Source organism: Aquarana catesbeiana, linkage group LG04 (genome assembly GCF_042186555.1).
Source record: "Aquarana catesbeiana isolate 2022-GZ linkage group LG04, ASM4218655v1, whole genome shotgun sequence".
NCBI classification, from domain to species: Eukaryota; Metazoa; Chordata; class Amphibia; order Anura; family Ranidae; genus Aquarana; species Aquarana catesbeiana.
Window position 1 is genome coordinate 335,503,886 of NC_133327.1, and position 20,543 is coordinate 335,524,428.

At 42.0% G+C, this 20,543-nt stretch overlaps 1 protein-coding gene across 1 annotated transcript in view; it reads right to left on the reverse strand.

Annotated features, from left to right (window-relative positions):
• Window positions 1–823: 823 nt before the first annotated feature.
• The window catches only part of GABRR1 (gamma-aminobutyric acid type A receptor subunit rho1), a 164,265-nt gene continuing 144,545 nt past the window's right edge, over window positions 824–20,543 (reverse strand). Inside the window, exons 5-10 of the mRNA XM_073626925.1 lie at window positions 17,606–17,829; window positions 16,784–16,866; window positions 13,868–14,008; window positions 11,648–11,800; window positions 9,372–9,568; window positions 824–4,138 (exon numbers count right to left, since the gene is read on the reverse strand). Coding sequence (XP_073483026.1) covers window positions 3,854–4,138; window positions 9,372–9,568; window positions 11,648–11,800; window positions 13,868–14,008; window positions 16,784–16,866; window positions 17,606–17,829 — 1,083 coding nt within the window. The 3' untranslated portion in view covers window positions 824–3,853. The remainder of the gene's footprint in view (window positions 4,139–9,371; window positions 9,569–11,647; window positions 11,801–13,867; window positions 14,009–16,783; window positions 16,867–17,605; window positions 17,830–20,543) is intronic.

Consider the following 20,543-nt stretch of genomic DNA (forward strand, 5'->3'; position numbering starts at 1 on the left):
CCAATTTGGTCATGTGATCTCTTCAGTGGCCGGCTTCAGGGGAGAGGAGAGAGCAGCGACAACAGCTGCAGTTCCTAGGCAATTATGTCACCTATAGGCTTTCTGTGGGGCATCTGCTTTCCCTCCTCTCTCCAAAAGCCAGCACTGGGAGGTGATCACGTGACCAGACCAGACTGACCTTAGATTAGGTAAGTATACACATCTTTTCTTTACAGGTTAGTTAGTATAGGACTTGGAATGGGGTCGGGAGCAGGTTTAAGCTTAGGTTTAGACCAGACTTCTACTTTAAGCAATACAATTTTATTTGGACACATTCCAGGCTGGCATTAGATCATGTAAGAGGAGCAGGGCACTGATGAGGTCATTGCTGAGCTTATTCTACTCACTTCTTCTGTTAGTCAGCTTCCATTGTAAGGTTGCTAGCACTACGAAATGCATTAGTCCCTTATTGGCTTAGTGTATTGCCCTTTCCTTTTCCAGGGAGCTTGTGGTCTAGTTTAAACGGAAGTCTTTAATATGTGCCTGAAGTATAACTTTGAACTTACTGTTGTACATAAAAAGATTCCTGAGTTAGCTGCTGTTTTACACAGAAAATGAAATAATACCTAGGTTGTTCCATCGTTGAGATCATTACACCTTCTACTCTGAAGCAGAGTGCTGTCACACTAAAGCTATATACATTTTGTATTTTTAATTATCTTACCACGGCAAATTTTTATTAATACAATTTGAGATTTGTAAGTGTAACATTTGCTCTCTAATGATGTTAAAGACCCAGACATAATTGAAAGACAACAACATTTGACCTTTTCCAAACATGGTCATTATTTATTTATGAAATCAAATCAGAATTCAATCACATTTTTATACATGTTTTTGAATTGCCTACACATTTGGCTGAGAAAGACACATTTGCAAAGCTCTAAACCTTCACATTCTGATCAACGCATACAACTATTCTTGTCCTTGTGCCTAATTGACAGGGTCAGTTTTAGGTCTTATGATCTTACCATATGTGATTGTCTTATAAATGCTGAGGTTAATAGCGGTCATGCATAAAATTATATAAAAAAATTATAAAATTATTTGGCCAAACAGTTATCCAATTTGTCCATATACATGGAGCTCTGCAGCATTCAGTATTCTGATTTTCACAATTGGGACAGTTAACCAGTGATGTAATAAAGGTATGTATGTGTTATTTGTTGTTATAAAGCAAAGATAAGCGGTACAGCAGAGAAATGTGCTCCTGAACTAAGGAATCACATTAAATAAAACATACTTATTATGTTATAATGGATTGTAATGCCTTACAAATTAAACCTGATCTCCAGGTAGATGAAAAAGAAACAAATGAATGCAGTTGTGTTCATTTCTAAATCAATAAATGTATTTTTTAAATGCAACTAGTCTATTTGAACCTAATTTGATATTGACCTCTTGCGATCCTTAAAAGGAAAAGTATGAGATTCTAAAGGCATACATACTCACTTCCCTGCTGCAGCATCGGTCTGATGCTGTAGCTGTCCCCGTGGACTCCAATGCCCCGTACACACGATAAGATTTTCCGGCGGAAAATGTTCGATGGGAGCTGGTTGTCGGAAATTCCGACCGTGTGTAGGCTCCATCGGACATTTTACATTGGAATTTCCGTCACACAAAATTTGAGATCTGGATCTCAAATTTTCCGACAACAAAATCTGCTGTCGTAAATTCCGATCGTGTGTACACATTTCCGTCGCACAAAGTTTCACGCATGCTCGAAATCAAGCAGAAGAGCTGTACTGGCTATTGAACTTAATTTTTCTCGGCTCGTCCTACATGTACATCACCGTGTTCTTGACATTTGGAATTTCCGACAAGATTTGTGTGACCGTGTGAATGCAAGACAAGTTTGAGCCAACAACCGTCGGAAAAAAAACATGGATTTTGTTGTCGGAAAATCCTATCGTGTGTACAGAGCATTACACTGAGAACTGAGTAATCACATGACTGCTGATCATTCAGTTCTCGGTTTCCTCTGACCAGAAAATGGTGACTGCCAGTCAATGTTCTGCACCTCCAGCACTCACTGGAGCGCCAGGTTGTGGAGGGGATGGGAGCAGGTGGCTCAATCCCTCATCAGCGTGCTAAGAAGATGAGCCAGCTGCAAGTCAGGCATCTGGGTGGGTCCCAACTGACATTGTCAAGATCCTTCCAGAGCCTAGACCGCCTCTCTGACATCAGACCACATCAGGCTTTAGCCCGCTGTCAGCTGATTCTGGGTAACAGGAGAGCACAAGTAAGTACACTCCCGTGACCCAGAAGAGAAGAATGGGCAAACTTTGGCTTTGGCCATACTTCTCTTTTAAACAGCAGCACTCAGACCGAGAAAGGTAGGGACAGGAATGGGAGCCAGGTGTGCTGCATGCAAAAGAGTTGGCAAGGAACATGTTGACAGAAGAATAACGTGGAGAAAAACCCATCAGTCTGCTGCTACTTTTCACTGTCCAGTGAGAAGGCTGAACTGGAGAGAGGACATCATTGTATTCCTTAAAGTGGTTGTAAACCTGAAAACTCAAATGCAAACAGAACACTAACTCTAATAAAGAACAAGGGCATAAATCATTTGTGCATATTATGGCGGGTAGAAGAACAGCCTGTTAACTGTAATCCTCCCCTCTGTACTAATTAAAAAAAACATGACACCACGAAAAAAAATGGTGGCATCACGCCCCTTCTCTGACAGCCTGTGTGAAGGGGGCGTGTCTCCTGCTGCTCTGTACCCGCTCTGAGCGGGGTGACTAAGATCGAAGCCGAGTTTACTTTCACTTTCCTTTCTCCTCTCCTCTCCTCCGATGATACAGGTACAAAACTCACTGAGAGAGAGAGACATCAGAGAAAAGGAGAGACAGCAGAAAATACATAGAGAAACTATGTGTATAGATGGGAGAGGAATAGCGTGATGTTAAGTCTCCACACCCTAAGGCTACAACTAAATGAGGATGACTTTTTTAGAGGTACACAAATGTGAGTTAGATTATAACACTATCTACTAAACTGTTCAAAATATAGATAATAATATAATATATATAATATTGGTGTTTTGAGGTTTTGGGTTTACAACCACTTAAACAGTAAGTGGTATCATCCTCTTGACTGTCCTGTGTGGCAGGGTTGGGTAAACCTCAGAACTAAATGGACAGAAATACAAGTCCTTTGGCAGGTAAAACAGCTCCCTTACATGTATTCAATCTGTGTATTTAAATGCCTGGAGTTCAGCTTTAAAAAGGTGGGTGATATTCAGAACCATCACATAGACAATTGCTTGCCAATAAAATGGTACGTTTTTGCAGTCCGGTTCCCTTTTTATTATTTTGATGTCACAAACCCCACAAGTAGTAAAATGATTTCCTTTACAAAAGAACAATTTCTTCTTGCTAAGCTGTAGGAGGTGTTTTTTTTTTTTTTTTTTTTATATTTACATAAGAATCACCATCCAAGTCAAACAAGTAAACATGAGTCCTTTTTTCATCAGATGCAGAAACTGTTGGATCCTGACAGTGAGCAAGTTTTCAGACCAACCTATAACAAAGTGTACCGTATAGCTCTACTTATTGCATACAGACTTGTATTTTGGTTTGTTCCCTATCTTTTAGAAAATAAACACAAAATCAATTATAAAAACAACAAAATGGAAAAATTACATAAAAAATGCAGGTACAGACACAGTACAGGTGTTTAATAAAACAATGGACAGTAATGAATGAAAACGTAAAAAAATGAACATGTCTTCTGGTAAACCTCAAAATAATTTTTGTAATACAGTCTGGCCGGAATCCTGGATTATAGTCTGTTTGCAAGTCAGGTGTCTCTAGGAGAAAATTGACCAGTAGATGAGGTTAAATAGAATATATGCTGCAGGGAATATTATTCTTGAATACTTGTCAATAGCATGGGTGTCAATACGCATGCTGACATAAGCACGCTGGCTCTTTCTTCTGTTCAAGTTCCTCTCTGTGCTGAGTGCCAGTTGTACCATAATACGGTCATCTTTTTCACCATTTTCAGAAACAAAACCACCTAAATTGTTTACCTCACCATCACTGTAACTGCTGTCCATCATTGACCGCTGTGGAACCCCACATGTACAAGGAAGCTTAAAGAAAGAGAAATGCAAATCAGTCTGAAAGTGCAAGCAAACTTGAGGGCCAAGCCAACCAAAGAATAACATTTAAGTAGAAAACATTTCCAAAACTGATTTGGGAATTTTTCCTAATGCAATCTGGTAGAAAATTTTCAATTTTCTCATACATAAATATAATTTAGGGTAACAATTACATATTTTAAACTGTGCACAATCAGCAACAAATTACACGTGGTGAGGTTTCTTTATTAATATATTCCCCAGTGTCAGGTGGAAACTAATGTTAGAATCCACGGATCTCTACCTGTCTTGCAAGTTGGTAAGGAGCCTACAGTAAATGTTGTTTATTGTGCATACTCCCATCACATCTGATTGTTTTAGTAACTGAAGTTTAAATTACCTAAATTAAGCAAATACATTAAATATTGAATTGCTCATGCTATCCTAGAAACATTGAAACCAGTAATGTCCCCTCAGTTTATTTTTATTGTTGTAATAATATAATGTCATAACATTATGACCACTAATGGGTAAAATGAATAATATTGATTATCTCATTTGATCAGTCGGCTACCTGAAAAACAAAACAAAAACAAACCTATCTTTGGCTAGCTTTACTGTATCTGGGTTCCATATACAAAATTTAAATGTTATTCTTAAATTGGTAGTAAACCGCAGCTGGTTAAAAAAATAAAAAAACACCTGTAAGGCAATTGCATAATGTGCCAGTATGTGATGTGATCTTTCTACAATAAAAGATTTGGACTGCAATTCGAGATCCACGGTGTGCTGGCAAACGTGTATTAATCCTAACAGTCTTTTTTCTCCCTCCAAAGTTATATCTAAAATAATTTAGCATCTATCAGTTCCCATGGTGAATTGCAAATTAAGATTTTTGTCACTGACAAACTCAAAAAAAAAACTGTCAAGAACCTGTTGTCTCTATTTCAAATGACAATTTTATAGACTAATGACTGAATCTGTAATCTTGTTATGTTGTGTTTTAATTAGGGATGCACCAATACCATTTTTTTTAAACACCAAGTACAGTCAGAGACTGCAGACATGGCACAGGAGGCAGAGACTGCAGACATAGTATAGGAGACAGTCAGAGACTGCAGACATGGTACAGGAGACAGTCAGAGACTGCAGACATGGTACAGGAGGCAGTCAGAGACTGCAGACATGGTACAGGAGACAGTCAGAGACTGCAGACATGGTACAGGAGACAGTCAGAGACTGCAGACATGGTACAGGAGGCAGTCAGAGACTGCAGACATGGCACGGGAGACAGTCAGAGACTGCAGACTTGGTACAAGAGATGGTCAGAGACTGCAGACATGGTACAGGAGACAGTCACAGACTGAAGACATGGCAGAGGAGTTAGTCACAGACTGCAGACATGGCACAGGACACAGGAAACAGTTACAGACTGAAGACATGGTACAAGAGATGGTCAGTGTCAAAAACCATGAATCAGACGGAGACAGAAAATGCAGTTAAAATCACACCTTTTAATATAATGGGAAAAATTGTACAAATAGTAAACGTAGTCAAAACATAGCCAGGGTACGGTAGCCAAAGTGGGTAGTCAGAACAAGCCAGTAAATCAGGAAGCCAGAGATCAGCATAGTCGGAGGCAGCAGACAGGCACAGACTGCAGACATGGCACAGGAGATGGTCAGAGACTGCAGACATGGTACAAGAGATAACCAGACTGCAGACATGGCACAGGAGACAGTCACAGACTGCAGACATGGCACAGGAGACAGTCACAGACTGCAGACATGGTACAACAGATATTTAGAGACTGCAGACATGGTACAGGAGACAGTCACAGACTGCAGACATAATACAAGACATGGTCAGAGACTGCAGACATGGCACAGGAGACAGTCACAGACTGCATACATGGCACAGGAGACAGTCACAGGCTGTAGACATGGTACAGGAGATGGTCAGAGACTGCAGACATGGTACAGGAGACGGCCAGAGACTGCAGACATGGCACAGGAGACGGTCACAGACTGCAGACATGGCACAGGAGACAGTCACAGACTGCATACATGGCACAGGAGACAGTCACAGGCTGTAGACATGGTACAGGAGATGGTCAGAGACTGCAGACATGGTACAGGAGATGGCCAGAGACTGCAGACATGGTACAGGAGACAGCCAGAGACTGCAGACATGGCACAGGAGACGGTCACAGACTGCAGACATGGCACAGAAGACAGTCACAGACTGCAGACATGGTACAAGTTGTGTGAAATTGCAGTCAGTGTACACAGCTCTGGGGAAGCCTGCCCTCCCTCCCTGTAGAATACACCTGTGTGATCCCTGCCCCCTCCCCCCCCTCAGTGTGCATCCATTACATTAGCAGTGTCCTGTCCGGATTGCTTTCAGGTCCCCTCAGGCCATCCAGCTCAGCAGCACTTTCCCGGTCCAGATGGAAAGTCTCCTCAGACTCCAGGCTCCTTCCGTTGTCAGTGGGAAGTAGGTGGAGGTGCAGCAGCTCAGGCTCTACATCTTCCTCCTCTGAATGCCAGGGCCTCCATGCACTTGATTGGTTGCTAGGATGTTAGGCAGTCCCAACAACCAATCATTTTCACACGCGGAACTTGGACGAGTTGGGAGTTCTGCCACTGGTGTCACCCGGGTGCGGTACGCATCCCCCTAGTGATGCCACTGGGAGGAGGAGGTGGGGATGGCACAGGCCAGAGGAGACAGCCGGTCGGAAGAGGAGGAGGTATTCTTCCAAGCTGACGTCACTTCCGGTATTGGCTTCGGGTATAGATACTCACGAACATGCCTAGTATCAGGACCGATACCGGTATCGGTGCAACCCTAGTTTTAATTATTGTGTTATCATGATATGTGTTATTTAGGCTTAATCCCTGCACCACAGGTGTCTTTGATAGTGGTGGATGCTAGCAACTGTACTGCCTTTGAGGCTGGGTTTACACTGGTGCGACAAACGCTCCGACATTGGGAGCTCATGACGTGTGAAAATCAATGTTTCCCTATGGGAGCCGTCTTAACTGGTCCGACACAAGTCGGTCTGACTTTGAAAATGCTCCCTGTACTACTTTGGTTCCGACTTTGATCCTACTTCAGCCCATTGACTATCATTGAAGTCGGATCGCCGTCTTGCATGATCCGACTTTGGCATGCGACTTGTGCTCTGATGATCTTGAGGGGGAACTCTGCGCCAAATTTTAAATAAAAAACTGGCATGGGTTCCCCCTCCAGGAGCATACCAGGCCCTTCAGTCTGATATGGATTCTAAGGGGAACTCCCTACGCCAAAAAAACGGCATGGGGTCCCCCCAAAATCCATACCAGACCCTTATCCGAGGACGCAGCCCGGCCGGTCAGGAAAAGGAGTGGGGACGAGCGAGCGCCCCGCCTCCTGAAACGTACCAGGCCGCATCCCCTCAACATGGGGGGTGGGTGCTTTGGGGCAGAAGGGCGCCCAGCGTCCCCCCTCACCCCAAAGCACCTTGTCCCCATGTTAATGAGGACAAGGGCCTCTTCCCGACAACCCTGGCCGTTGGTTGTCAGGGTCTGCGGGCGGGGGGCTTATCGGAATCCGGGAGCCCCCTTTAATAAGGGGTCCCCCAGATCCCGGCCCCCCACCCTATGTGAATAAGAATGGGGTACATCGTACCCCTACCCATTCACCTAGGAAAAAAGTGTCAATAAAAAAAACACACTAGACAGGTTTTTAAAGTAATTTATTAGGCAGCTCCGGGGGTCTTCTTCCGACTTCGAGGTTCTCTTCCGACTTCTCCACGCTCTCCGGCCTATTCTCCGCGCTCTCCAGTATCTTCTGCCGGGCTCCTCCACTATCTTCTGCTCTTTTGCCCGCTCTTTTGCTAGCGGTGGCCCGGTCTTCTCCGTCGTCTTCTTCCCGCTTCTCTTTTTCCGATGTTGACACAGCGCTCTCTCCCGCTGTAATGCCGTGTGCGCGGTACGCAAAGACATATATAGGCATGGGGCGTGGTCACCGGGTGATGTCATCCGGTGACTCCACCCCTTATGACGTCGCCGTCCCATCATGCCTCAGGTATTGACGTCATGAGGGGCGGAGTCACCTGATGACACCACCCGGTGACCACGCCCCATGCCTATATAAGTCGTTGTGCACCGTGCACACGGCATTACAGCGGGAGAGAGCGTTGTGCAACATCGGAAGAAGAGAAGAGGGAAGAAGACGATGAAGACTGGGCCACTGCTAGCAAAAGAGAAGAAGATAGCGGAGGAGCCCGGCAGAAGATACCGGAGAGCAGGAGAAGAACCAGAGAGCGCGGAGAAGAGGCCGGAGAGTGCGGAGAAGTCAGAAGAGACCCCCGAAGTCGGAAGAAGACCCCCCGGAGCTGCCTAATAAATTACTTTAAAAACCTATCTAGTGTGTTTTTTTTATTGACATTTTTTTCCTAGGTGAATGGGTAGGGGAATGTACCCCATACTCATTCACATAGGGTGGGGGGACTGGGATCTGGGGGACCCCTTATTAAAGGGGGCTCCCGAATTCCGTAAGCCCCCGCCCGCAGACCCTGACAACCAACAGCCAGGGTTGTCGGGAAGAGGCCCTTGTCCTCATCAACATGGGGACAAGGGGGTTTGGGGGGTGCAGGGCGCCCCCTTGCCCCAAAGCACCAACCCCCCCATGTTGAAGGCATGCAGCCTGGTACGGTTCAGGAAGGGGGGAGGCGCTTGCTCGTCCCCACCCCTTTTCCTGACCGGCTGGGCTGCGTGCCCGAATAAGGGTCTGGTATAGATCTTTGGGGGACCCCCACACCGTTTTTTTTTGGCGTGGGGGTTCCCCTTAAAATCCATACCAGACCCAAGGGCCTGGTATGCCCCCCCTCAAGATCATCAGAGCACAAGTCGCATTCCAAAGTCGATTCATGCAAGACGGCGATCCGACTTTGATCCTACTTCAATGATAGTCAATGGGCTGAAGTAGGATCAAAGTCTGGCCAAAGTACAAGGAGCATTTTCAAAGTCGGACCGACTTGTGTCAGACCAGTTAAGACGGCTCCCATAGGGAAGCATTAATTTTCACACGTCATGCGACATGAGCTCCCAATGTCGGAGTGTTTGTCGTACCAGTGTGAACCCGGCCTTAGAAACCACCTCTTTTTTGCAAATCTTTTATGGACTCATATTTATTTTTTTTAACTGTCCTCTAAATCCTAAGGACTACTTACATTTTTATACAATCCCAATAAGATAATTACCTTTTCTCTCAGCTTCCTCTCTTTTCTCTCTTGCACTGTAGTCAAGTAATTGACAGCAGCATATTCCAACACCGATAGAAAAACAAACACAAAACTAACCCACAGGTATATATCAACAGCTTTAATGTATGATACTCGGGGCATGGAGGCGTTCACTCCGGTAATGATGGTTGACATGGTCAGCACTGTTGTTATACCTAGGAAAATAACAAAAATAAGAATATAGAACATCAAATGTAAATCATTTTTGAAAACAGTAATACAGAACATTAAAAACATGAAACATAATAGATTAGACTTTAACATTTCTACTGCATTTTCACAGGAACACAGTTCTTTGAAAGTTAAAAGTGGTATTTCTTAACTATTTTTTTTACCATGGTGGCTCACCCTCTTCCACCATCATTATGGTGTCATGTATCAGTTCTGAACACGACAGGATTTTAATACTGGAGCTCAGCGCTGCAAGCCATGCCATGTTACTGCCAACTTTCAAAGGATATTAAGTACATTGGTGCAATAGAAGAGCTTGTTATTGCACGCAGATTGTTCCTACATATGACAGTCCATCAAAAGTTGCCTTTTATTGTAGAAAATGCATTTGTCCTTTTAAATTGCATTTGACCACAGCTATATTTACCATAATGGCACTAGTGAGCCTAGTGTCTAGGGCAGCAAGGTTAGAGAGGCAAAGCCTCAAAGCTTACATACTGTTATTTCCTTATTTTGTTTTCTTCCATCTCTGGACGTGTGTGGCTAAATTCAGCAAATGAACTATAACAGAATGAGTGTGATGGGATGATGAGAGACTTCAGAATGTTCTTTATGCCCCATACACACGATTGGATTTTCCGACAACAAATGTTGGATTTGAGCTTGTTGGCTGAAAGTCTGACCGTGTGTATGCTCCATCAAACATTTTTTTGTCGGACTTTCCACCAACAAATGTTGGCTAGCAGGTTCTCAAATTTTCCGCCAACAAAAATTTGTTGTCAGAATTTCCGATCGTGTGTACACAAGTCCGACGCACAAAAGTTCACGCATGCTCGGAATCAAGCAGAAGGAGCCGCACTGGCTATTGGACTTCATTTTTCTTGCCTTGTCGTACGTCTTGTATGTCACCACGTTCCCACGTTCGTAATTGTTGGCCAATATTTGTGAGACCGTGTGTATTCAAGACAAGTTGGAACCAACAACCTTCAAACAAAATTCCACGGTTTTGTTGTCGGAAAGTCCGATCGTGGGTACGGGGCATTAGGATTCATAAAACACACAACCATCTACTATTTCATTCCTTTGGTTATCTCTACCATTAGTTCTGCATTTAAAGCAGACCCCTGACTCCAGTTGCGCAATCTACCATCAGATTTTAATAAAATAATCATGTGACACAAGAGGCAGACCTTGTACAAAAGTGCATCATCCCACAGGTGTGATGCACTTCGTTCATTAAGAATGCATTTGCATCTTTGAACATGCAATTTTTTTTATATTAGGTGGCATGTTAGAAAACAGAATAAGAAGCATTTTTATTTTAGATAGAGTAAGGGAGAGTTAAAACCCCTGTTTTTTTTGCCATCTTTGTCTTGCCATTGGGAAGGTTTACCTTCACTTCCTGTCCCATAGCCAAAACAATGTATTCGAGCCCACCAGATCACCAGAACTAGTGCCTCCATTGGAAGATTGAGGACAAACCAAAATTTGGGATTTTTTAATACTTTTACCGATAATGGTAAACAGGACAAATAAAAAGGGTGAATCTCCTTAACGGGTACAGATAGTAATAAGATTCTACTGTATGTTCTAATCCCTCCATATTCTGTCCAAAAAAACAAAAAAAAGTTTTGACCTTAGGTATACTTTAACCAATTAAAAAAAAAAAAAAAAAAAAAGCTATTTTCATCTAAACAGGCCACATAACCCAGCCCCACTGTGATGTGTTTATGTAGCCTCCAGCCATGAACATGGGGACGGAAACAAAAAGGACTTCTATGTACCATTTCTTCTCAACGTACCATGCTGTAAGTAGTGGGTAAGGGCACAAACACAACATGGCCCCGTGGAGCTCCAATGATCTAAAAGTAGAATAGGCACAGACAAATTCTGGCTGTCTGGTTTAGAAGATTTTAACGAGTTTTTTAATGCTTCAACTCCTGAATGTTTTTTTTCTGAAAGGTGACTATTACCATAAGGACAAAGAGAACACCTTCATAGCCAAAATGCACAATGCACATACCTTTGAAAAGTGCTTTTGTAAGCATACAATATTATTTTACCTAGAGGAACTCTGGCAGGAACAGCTCTGCGATCTATCCAGAATGAGACCCAGGACAGCATGACCATTAAAGTTGCAGGAAAATATGTTTGCAGTAGGAAGAAAAAAATGTGACGTCTCAGTGTGAAATTAATATACAGACGATTGTACCACCCTGTGTGAAAACAAGAATAATATTTCTTTATGTGAAAAACAGCACACGTCACCATTTCTGTAAATTGACAAAATCTGTTCACATTGTGCAGGAAATTTCATAAACCTGTAAATCTGACACGAAGAATAAAAAGAGACTAGACAAAATAAATTATTAGAGGGATTGGTGTATAGAGGGTGGTAATTGTAAATAATAAAAAAAAAGTGTTAACCCCCTCCAAAATTTATAAAAATAAAATCTCAATCAGTGTTTGAAGGAACATATACCCAAACTGTAATAGGTTGATTACGTGAAACAAATGTAAAAAACAAACAGCAAAAATGTCAGTTTCACTTAAGCAATTTGCAAAGAAGGGTTTGGGAATATATTTTCCTGACGGCTCCATGTCAGCACAGCTGGGTATAGGCTCCGCCCCCCCATGCCTCCAGGATTTAACTCATATAAATTTCAACCCACCTACAGCCTCAACGTTCTTCTTTTTTCCTCCTATGCACAGGACAGAATTGAGGAATGTGTAGCATTATCCCTCCCCTATTTTGGCTAGTTAGTTCCCAGCTGTGCTGACAACGGAAAATTTAATTCAAATACTTACCATAATTTTCCTTTCCTGACGAGCTCCATGGCAGCACAGATCCCACCCAGCTTGGTAGGACTAGTTACAGAACGCTGAGGCTGTAGGTGGGCTCAAATTTATATGACTTAAGTCCTGGAGGCATGGGGGGGCGGAGCCTATACCCAGCTGTGCTGCCATGGAGCTTGTCAGGAAAGGAAAATTACGGTAGGTATTTGAATTCAATTTTCCGTTGTCTATGAACTGTGATTGAGATTTATTTATAATTTTATACATAATTTTTTGGGGGAGTAGCGCTGTTTTATTGTAGATTTTTTTAAATTTTTTTTAACCATATGCTGTGTTTAACCATTTGACCTCCGTAAGATTTATCCCCCTTCATGACCAGGCTTTTTTTTGCGATACGGCACTGTATTACTTTAACTGACAATTGCATAATCGAGCGGCACTGTACCCAAATTAAATGTATGTCCTTTTTTCCCCACACATAGAGCTTTATTTTAGTGGTATTTGATCACCCCTGCGTTTTTTATTTTTTGCGCTATAAACAAAAAAATAATAATGCAAAAAAATGGAAAAAAAACCCCCAATATCTCTTACTTTCTGCTATAAAACATATCCAATAAAAAAAAAATTTTAAAAATCTAATTTCTTCATCAATTTAGGCCAATATGTATTTTGCTGCACATTTTTGGTAAAAAAATCCCAATAAGTGTATACTGATTGGTTTGCGCAAAAGTTATAGCGTTTACAAACTATGGGATATTTTAATTTATTTGAATTTACTTATTACAATTTTTTTATCACTAGTAATGGCAGCAATCAGTGACTTATAGCGGGATTGCGATATTGCGACACTAGCTGACGCTTTTGACATTTTTAGGAACCAATGACACTAATACAGTGATCGGTGCTAAAAATATGCACTATGACTGTACTAATGACACTGGCTGGGAAGGGGTTAACATCAGGGGTGATCCAAGGGTTAACTGTGTGCCTAGCTAGCGTTTTACTATACTGTGTGAGGTGCTTTAACTAGGGGAAGAGATGGAATTTATTCAGGGACACAAACTCCATCCCTTCCCCCCTGTCAGAACAGTAATCTGCCTTGTTTACATAGGTAGATCACAGTTCTGTGTCTCTGCCTGATAATCGGCTGGTGTCGGCTTACATTATGGTCCCCGGAACCCACCAATCAGCTTGCCGCTAGCAGCGCGCCCTACACTGAAGTCCAGGATCATGTATAGTACGTAGTACGTGGCCTGCACACAGCTGCCACCCTGTAGCAGTAAAACTGCTATAGGGGGGTCAGCAAGCGATTAAATTGCCCAGGTTTGTCACAAGTTTATTTTTTTTTTTTAAATGGAGCTTGAGTCAAAAACTTACTACAGGTCTATCTGCCCCTATGTGGAAAATTACCCAATTTTTTTTTGTTTGTCTGAGTTTGACACACGTTAGTATTCATCCAACATTACTGCATTTTTCAGAAGACTTACCGGTGCTACTGTAGAAAGCAAGTCTTGTAGTTGTGTGAAATTCTTGGATTAAAAACTGTGAGAGAGAAATTCTTTCATCTGTTTTTAAAGATTCATTGCCATTCTTCCAGTAGAGCATGAGGTCATCCTCTGTGTAGGCATCTGAAGAATAAAGAGCATCATTGGAGGAGAGCACTCTGAGTTTAAGAGCAGGCTGAGTTCCCAGCACAGCTAGGGAACTGACAATGGTGTGTTCTCCTGCATAGTGTGGTCAGTTTTTATTAGGAAAGCAGAGGGACTCTGAAAGCCAATGTAGGGCAGCTGCAGTATCACTCAGAGTTGAGTATGGATGTTTATTTTTGTTATATACCCCAAACTTCTCCTTTAAAACCACATCTACACAATTTTCCCTACGCAGTTCACCACAATACATGGAAGTATGTTATCGCGTGCAGCTTTAGTGTGTTGAGATGCCATTCAAAATAAATGGCTCTGCAACACACTAACGCATGTATGGCGTAGTACTGTACATTGCATTAATGAGTGTAGGGGCGTGAAGACAGCCTAAAACAGGTCCTCACTGACCTCCGAAACTGCAGGCACTGTGAAGCAATTAACCCTCAAAGTGTCTGGCAGAAACACTAAAATCCAAGTCTAAGCCAGTTCACTTTACCTCGTCCCCTCCTCCAAGCTATGACATGGCAGTCATCTACTCTCTAATGTTAATACAGAGCAGGAAGTCTGGATGAAAACACAGAGCAGGATCTCTGGAATGAGGAAGCAGGGAGAGCTGAGCTGCCGAGGGAATAAACTGCAGTGCTTATGTTGTGACTTTTTATAATTACTCCACAAGGTCTGCAGCTACAGGAGGTCAGTGGGGGCTTGTTTTTAAAGTTTATTTACTGCTTGTTAAGAATGTGATAATTCCTTAGGGCCAATTCACACTATGCGCAGTGAGAGACGTTTTACCACATGGAAACACATGTGCAATTCGTTTCGGTCCATATACAAATTCTGACAAATTTTTGCTTATTCAGAGATTCGCATGTACCCTAATCTCTGAATGAAATAGTAACAAATAGTAATGAATTTAGTCTGTTAAAATTTGTTTTGTTTATCTGTTTTGTAACGAATTCCAACTTTTCAGAACAATTAGAATTCGGATTGGTCGAAAAATGATCGACCAATTTGAATTCTGTGTGAAGAAATAACTGGTTGTTAAGCAGCGGGCTGGGAAGCTGGCCACCCGCATCCTTAAAAACCATGAGTCAGCATCTGTCAGTGGGCTTCCCCACTGACAGATGAATGTAAAGATAAAGAATGCCGGCAATTGCCCGCCAATAGAAAAATGTTAAAAAACATGGCATCCCCCCCCCCAGTCCATACCAGGCCCTTTGGGTCTGGTATGGATTTTAAGGGGAACCCCAAGCCCAAAATTAAAAATAAAACGCCGTGGGGTTCCCCCCCAAAATCCATACCAGACCCTTATCCGAGCATGAAGCCCGGCATGAAGCCAAAACACCTTGATGGGGTGAGAACATGTTGATGGGAACAAGGGCCTCTTCCCGACAGACCAGGGTTGGGGGGCTTATTGGAAATCTGCAAGCTCTTTTAGCAAGGGGGACTCCAGATCCCGCCCCCCCTATGTGAATGGGATATCGAGTACAACGTACCCACTCACCAAAAAAAGTGTCAAAAAGGAAACAGTTTTTGACAAGTCCTTTTTAAAAAAAAATAAATTAAAAAATAATGTCCCTCGATGTACATCCATCGTCAGTCACGACGCCGTCTTAACTGGTCTGTCACAACTCGGTCCAACTTTAAAAAAACTTTCTGCACTACTTTGGTCTGACTTTGGTTCATTTTCAGCCCATTCAATATCATTGAAGTCGGATCAATGTAGGACCATTGTCCTAACCGTTCAACTTGTGAGATCCGACATGGTGATTACAGCAGCAGGAAAAATGAATTATTGTCACACTGGGATTACTTTGATTGGTCAAAGGACAAGTCGGACTATCTCAAAGTCAGAGCAAAATCGTATCCTGTCTATTCAAGTCGGATGAAAGTAGGACCGACTTAGGACTGATGTCGCAGGGGCGAAATCAGATCGACAGTCTACAACAGTCGTGTCGTACTAGTGTGAACCCGGCCTTAAGGTGTGAAAATAAATGCTAGGGTATCTTCCTGACACTCTCTAGAACTGAAGAAGTGGCTTGGTAAGCTATGAGAAATCCTCAACATTACAGAACAAGTACAGTTCTTATCCAATCATGTGCAAAGCAAATTTCCGATTTATTTATTTTATCTGAACAATTGGTTCATAAAAAAAAATCTTTACACCATTTATTATGTGAAGCTTCTCCACTCCTTTAGTAAATCACTCTAACTTTCTCCCTCTCTGTTTGTATACAGTTCTATATGGATGTTCAGTTAGGCTGGGTTCATACATTCTGCAGCTGCGGCTCACAGCAGGGGGTCCGTTGTGTGTCTATTCACCGTTTCAGGTGCAAATCGGGTTCAAATTGTTGTCTGCTTCTGCAATTCGGACCGTGGCCACCCCACAGATGTGTGAACCGGCTCCATTGAGAGCCGGTCACACTCTCCTGTCATGCAAATTGCATGCGGTGAAACCCACATCCAATTTGCATCAGTGTGAACCCAGTCCAAGACTGAGACAGTCAGAAAGTGGACCTTGAATGCTAGACTTTCTCTTTAGAAAGCCCAGAATGCTCCATGAAATCCATGCCAAGGCGCCCCCTGTATATTTTTGTATTAATAAACTGTATACAAACAAAAGTTATAGAAAAAAAATCAGTTTACAAACGTGTAAAAAAATTCTAAATGAAACTCAATAAAACAATACAGTATAGTTTCCTTTTCAGTAGACATCTGTACCATAAGCACTAACTAAATATGGATAGGACTTATACTTACAACTTTCAATTTCCAAGGAGCAGGATTGTGTGTCCAGGGGAAATCGGCTGAAGTCCATGTTACACATAGCTGTTACTGTAACTCTGTTGTGTAAGATTAAGGAAATAACACTTAATTACACATTACAAATCATAAGGGTGTAGTAACAAATGAGTGAAACAGACATTTTCCCAACTTTATATAAACACAGAAAAATTGTGCTTTGTGCAAAAGGGGGTAATGCATCAACCTATATTCTGAACACAAAGGAATTACAGAAATAACTAATCTACAAGGTGCGCAAAACCAATATCTCGGTAAAAAACAGTGTGCACCCCCCCCCCCCCAAATCTATACCAGGCCCGCAGAAGCGGAAGTGGCAGATTAGGAGCCACCACCTTACCACTTCTAGTAAGTTTAAAAAATGTTTCATTGCAAATGTTTTTTTTATTATTAATAAAGGACTGGGAAAATGTGAAAATCGTTTCCAGGGTGGAACTCCGCTTTAAGAAACTGAAAAAGCAGAAATCTGATTGATGTACATTGTTATTTGGTAAACAATACTAATCAATCACTCTACATACACACCCTACCAGCGCAAAGATCTAAATCATAAATGTACCGTTATATATTGTTGTTTAAGTGTAAAAAACAAGCAATCCACCAAAAATTAAATAAATACATGGTGTGAACATTTAAAAGTAGTTTAAATGATAAATTCAAACCTTTTGTTCTCTAACAAATAGTGATTGCCATGCCACCACAGGATGTCACTAGAGGGCTGTAAATTCAATGCATAGTGGCATAATGAGAAAGTGGAATATTAATACATTGGGACATTACCTTAAACTATATAGCACCTTCCCATCAGGCTGTACCCGCAGCATGATATTGTCTGTGGTCGTGTCATGAATAAAAGATCTTTTTGAATGGACAAAGAACATGTCTGGTACCCATATCTTTTTCACTAATCTCCCATCAAAGGTCATACTTTGGTTGTTTGTGCTGGGAAAAGATAATCTCTCATCCTTCCAGTAGTGTCTAAGATACAGAGTCATGGTAAAATCCTGCAAAATGAAAATGAAATCTGAATGTAAAAATACTTTACTAACAGTATATGTACACAGTAGAACCAATGTTTAAATGACTAATATTAATGATATTGTAACACACTTCTGATTTCTGATATGGCTATGAATACATTTGAAAAGAACAAATAGATTTGACTGAGAACAATTAATTAGATAAATGTTGTTGGGTAAATGTGCTCCTATATAGTTATAATAATAATAAAAAAAAAAAAAACAAATCTAGTTCAACCAATAGAATTAACCGGAAGTAGAAAGTTTACACATGTCTGGTGTAGAGTCGGAAACTTCTGACGCACCAGTAGGGCATATAAATAGACCCACACGGCAGCACACAGTCCGCGGGGTCTTCTAGGAACCATCTTATCCTTCAAACTGCAGACAGGTAACAAAATGCTTTCTTTTCTTGGATCATACGAAATCTTTGTCGTTACATCTTTGTAACTATGAAACAACATTCATGGGGAATAATGTTCGTATTCTCCTAATGTTTGTTTGTTGGCAGAACTTTCAATCAAGCACGGCTTCAATATGATCCTTAAGCTTCGGCATATTTAGAACCTAACAACTTCTGCCTATTAAGGAGGTAAATATATTGACAAATATGACATGCAGCAGTACTAAATATTGTGTAGCAAACCCAAAATATGGGTGGATGTCACACTATATTTAATTTTCCTTATTACCATTTTTTAAACAGACCGGAAAATGTGAGTGCCGACTCCCAAGATATAACTTAAATATCTGCAGTGTTTATCATCCAGGATTGTGGCTCCTAGATTTACTTTTTACATCAAATCTGCTATGTAAGCACAATTTTTCCTTTTTACCTTATAGTAGAAGTTTTTAACATAAAGTATCATTATTCACAGGTAAATTAGACTTTAGGAAATGACAATATAGTAGCAAGACTAATATTCCCCACTTTGGAGACCCCAGTTGGGTTGGAGGTGAATGATGGGGGTATGCACTTGTGCCCAATGATTCGTTCTGATGTCACTTCATTTTGAACATACTCCGATTATTCCACAAGTGAATTTAGAGCTATATATTCAAAGGTTTCCGCAATTATCCAGGTACAACTATATGTTGTTTAGAGCTATTTAAAACAACTTTGTTGAAAATATTTTTCTCTAAGAATATTAAAATATGTATCTATAATCTTTGTATATTTATCCATTAGACAAGAATATCCATGCACGTTCCTGAGGAAGCCGTAAGGCGAAACATGTAGAACAAAGTGTTTTTTTTTTTTGTATGGAAGAAATGTATTACTGTATACCTTCTTTCTTTCATGTAAATGTGTAAAAATGAAATATATATTTTTAATTACAACTGTTGTTCATGAACATATGAATAGCACCCAGAAAGTTCCATACATTCCCCGATAGGGGCTTTTTCTTCTAACAGAATTAACCATTCAGTCCAACATGTGACCATAGGCATGGCTATCTTTGTGCAAAAGCAAATAAAAAAGGTTCTGTAGGCATGGACCTATGGAAAGAAGATTTTAAAGTGTGTGTCTCCCCAAAAAATTTAAATTTTCATTTTGGATAGAGTGGTGATAGGTTAGAACTTCTGTCAAGTTTTTACTGCAATCTGGGGCTCTGTCAGAGAGATTTACCTTCATTCCCTGTTCTGCTGATGTTATGTCAGACAGAAAGTAATGGTAATTCTCCCACAAAGAGCCCCTACTAAATTTTTTATTTCTCTTGGTATCACTGTTGCAGATTTTCCCTGTCAGCAAGTCAGGATGTTAGCATAAATTACTCCAATGGACCCCAACATGACAGTAAAATCTGACAGGGGTTCTAATCCGTCCACACGCTATAAAAAATAGAAAAAAAATAAGGGAACGAATGGCTTGAGAAACATTTTAAGAAGTGGCAGGAAGACCAGTGGCGGCCCGTAATGGAGGGCGCAGGGGCGCCGCCCCCCCAATCCATGCGCCTGGCCCCTAATCTACATGCAGGGAGCTGGACGCATGGATTTCAAGTGTTTTATTTTTTTAATTACATGATTAGAGCCTGAGGCTCTAATTGGCTTAAAAAAAGAGTGGGCTCAGAGCGCAGAGTACTGTGCCCTAAACCCACCCACTTGTGTGACATTAGCTAATTAATATTCGCTAATGTCTTCCTGTTTCTCCTACCAGCCAATCAGGAAGCAGGACCCAAGACCCCATTGACTGGCCGAGAGGAGAAGCAGCGTCCGCCGGGACACGGAGGGGATAGAGGGGGAAAGCCGCAGCCACGACCTGGATGGAGGAGCGAAACGGAGAGGGGAAGCCACGACCTGGATGGAGGAGAGAGACGGAGTTGGAAAGCCACAGCCGCGACCTGGATGGAGGAGACGGAGGGGGGAAGCCGCAGCCACGACCTGGATGGAGGAGGGAGATGGAGGGGGGAGGCTGCAGCCACGACCTAGATGGAGGAGACAGGGGGGAACCCGCAGCTGCCACTACTGGATGGGGTAAGTGCTAATCAATCAGCGAGCGAGCCGGCAGCCAGGGGGGGTTGGTGTGGGGTGGCAGGCTGGAGCCACGGGGGGGGGGTAGATGTCTCAGGCTTGTTTGCCGCCCCCCCTCCCTTGACAGATGGAGCACCAGCCGCCACTGAGGATGACCTCTGCTGCATTATCTTACATAAAACTATGAATAATTAAAGTGGAATTCTATCTTACACCTCACTAGCCTT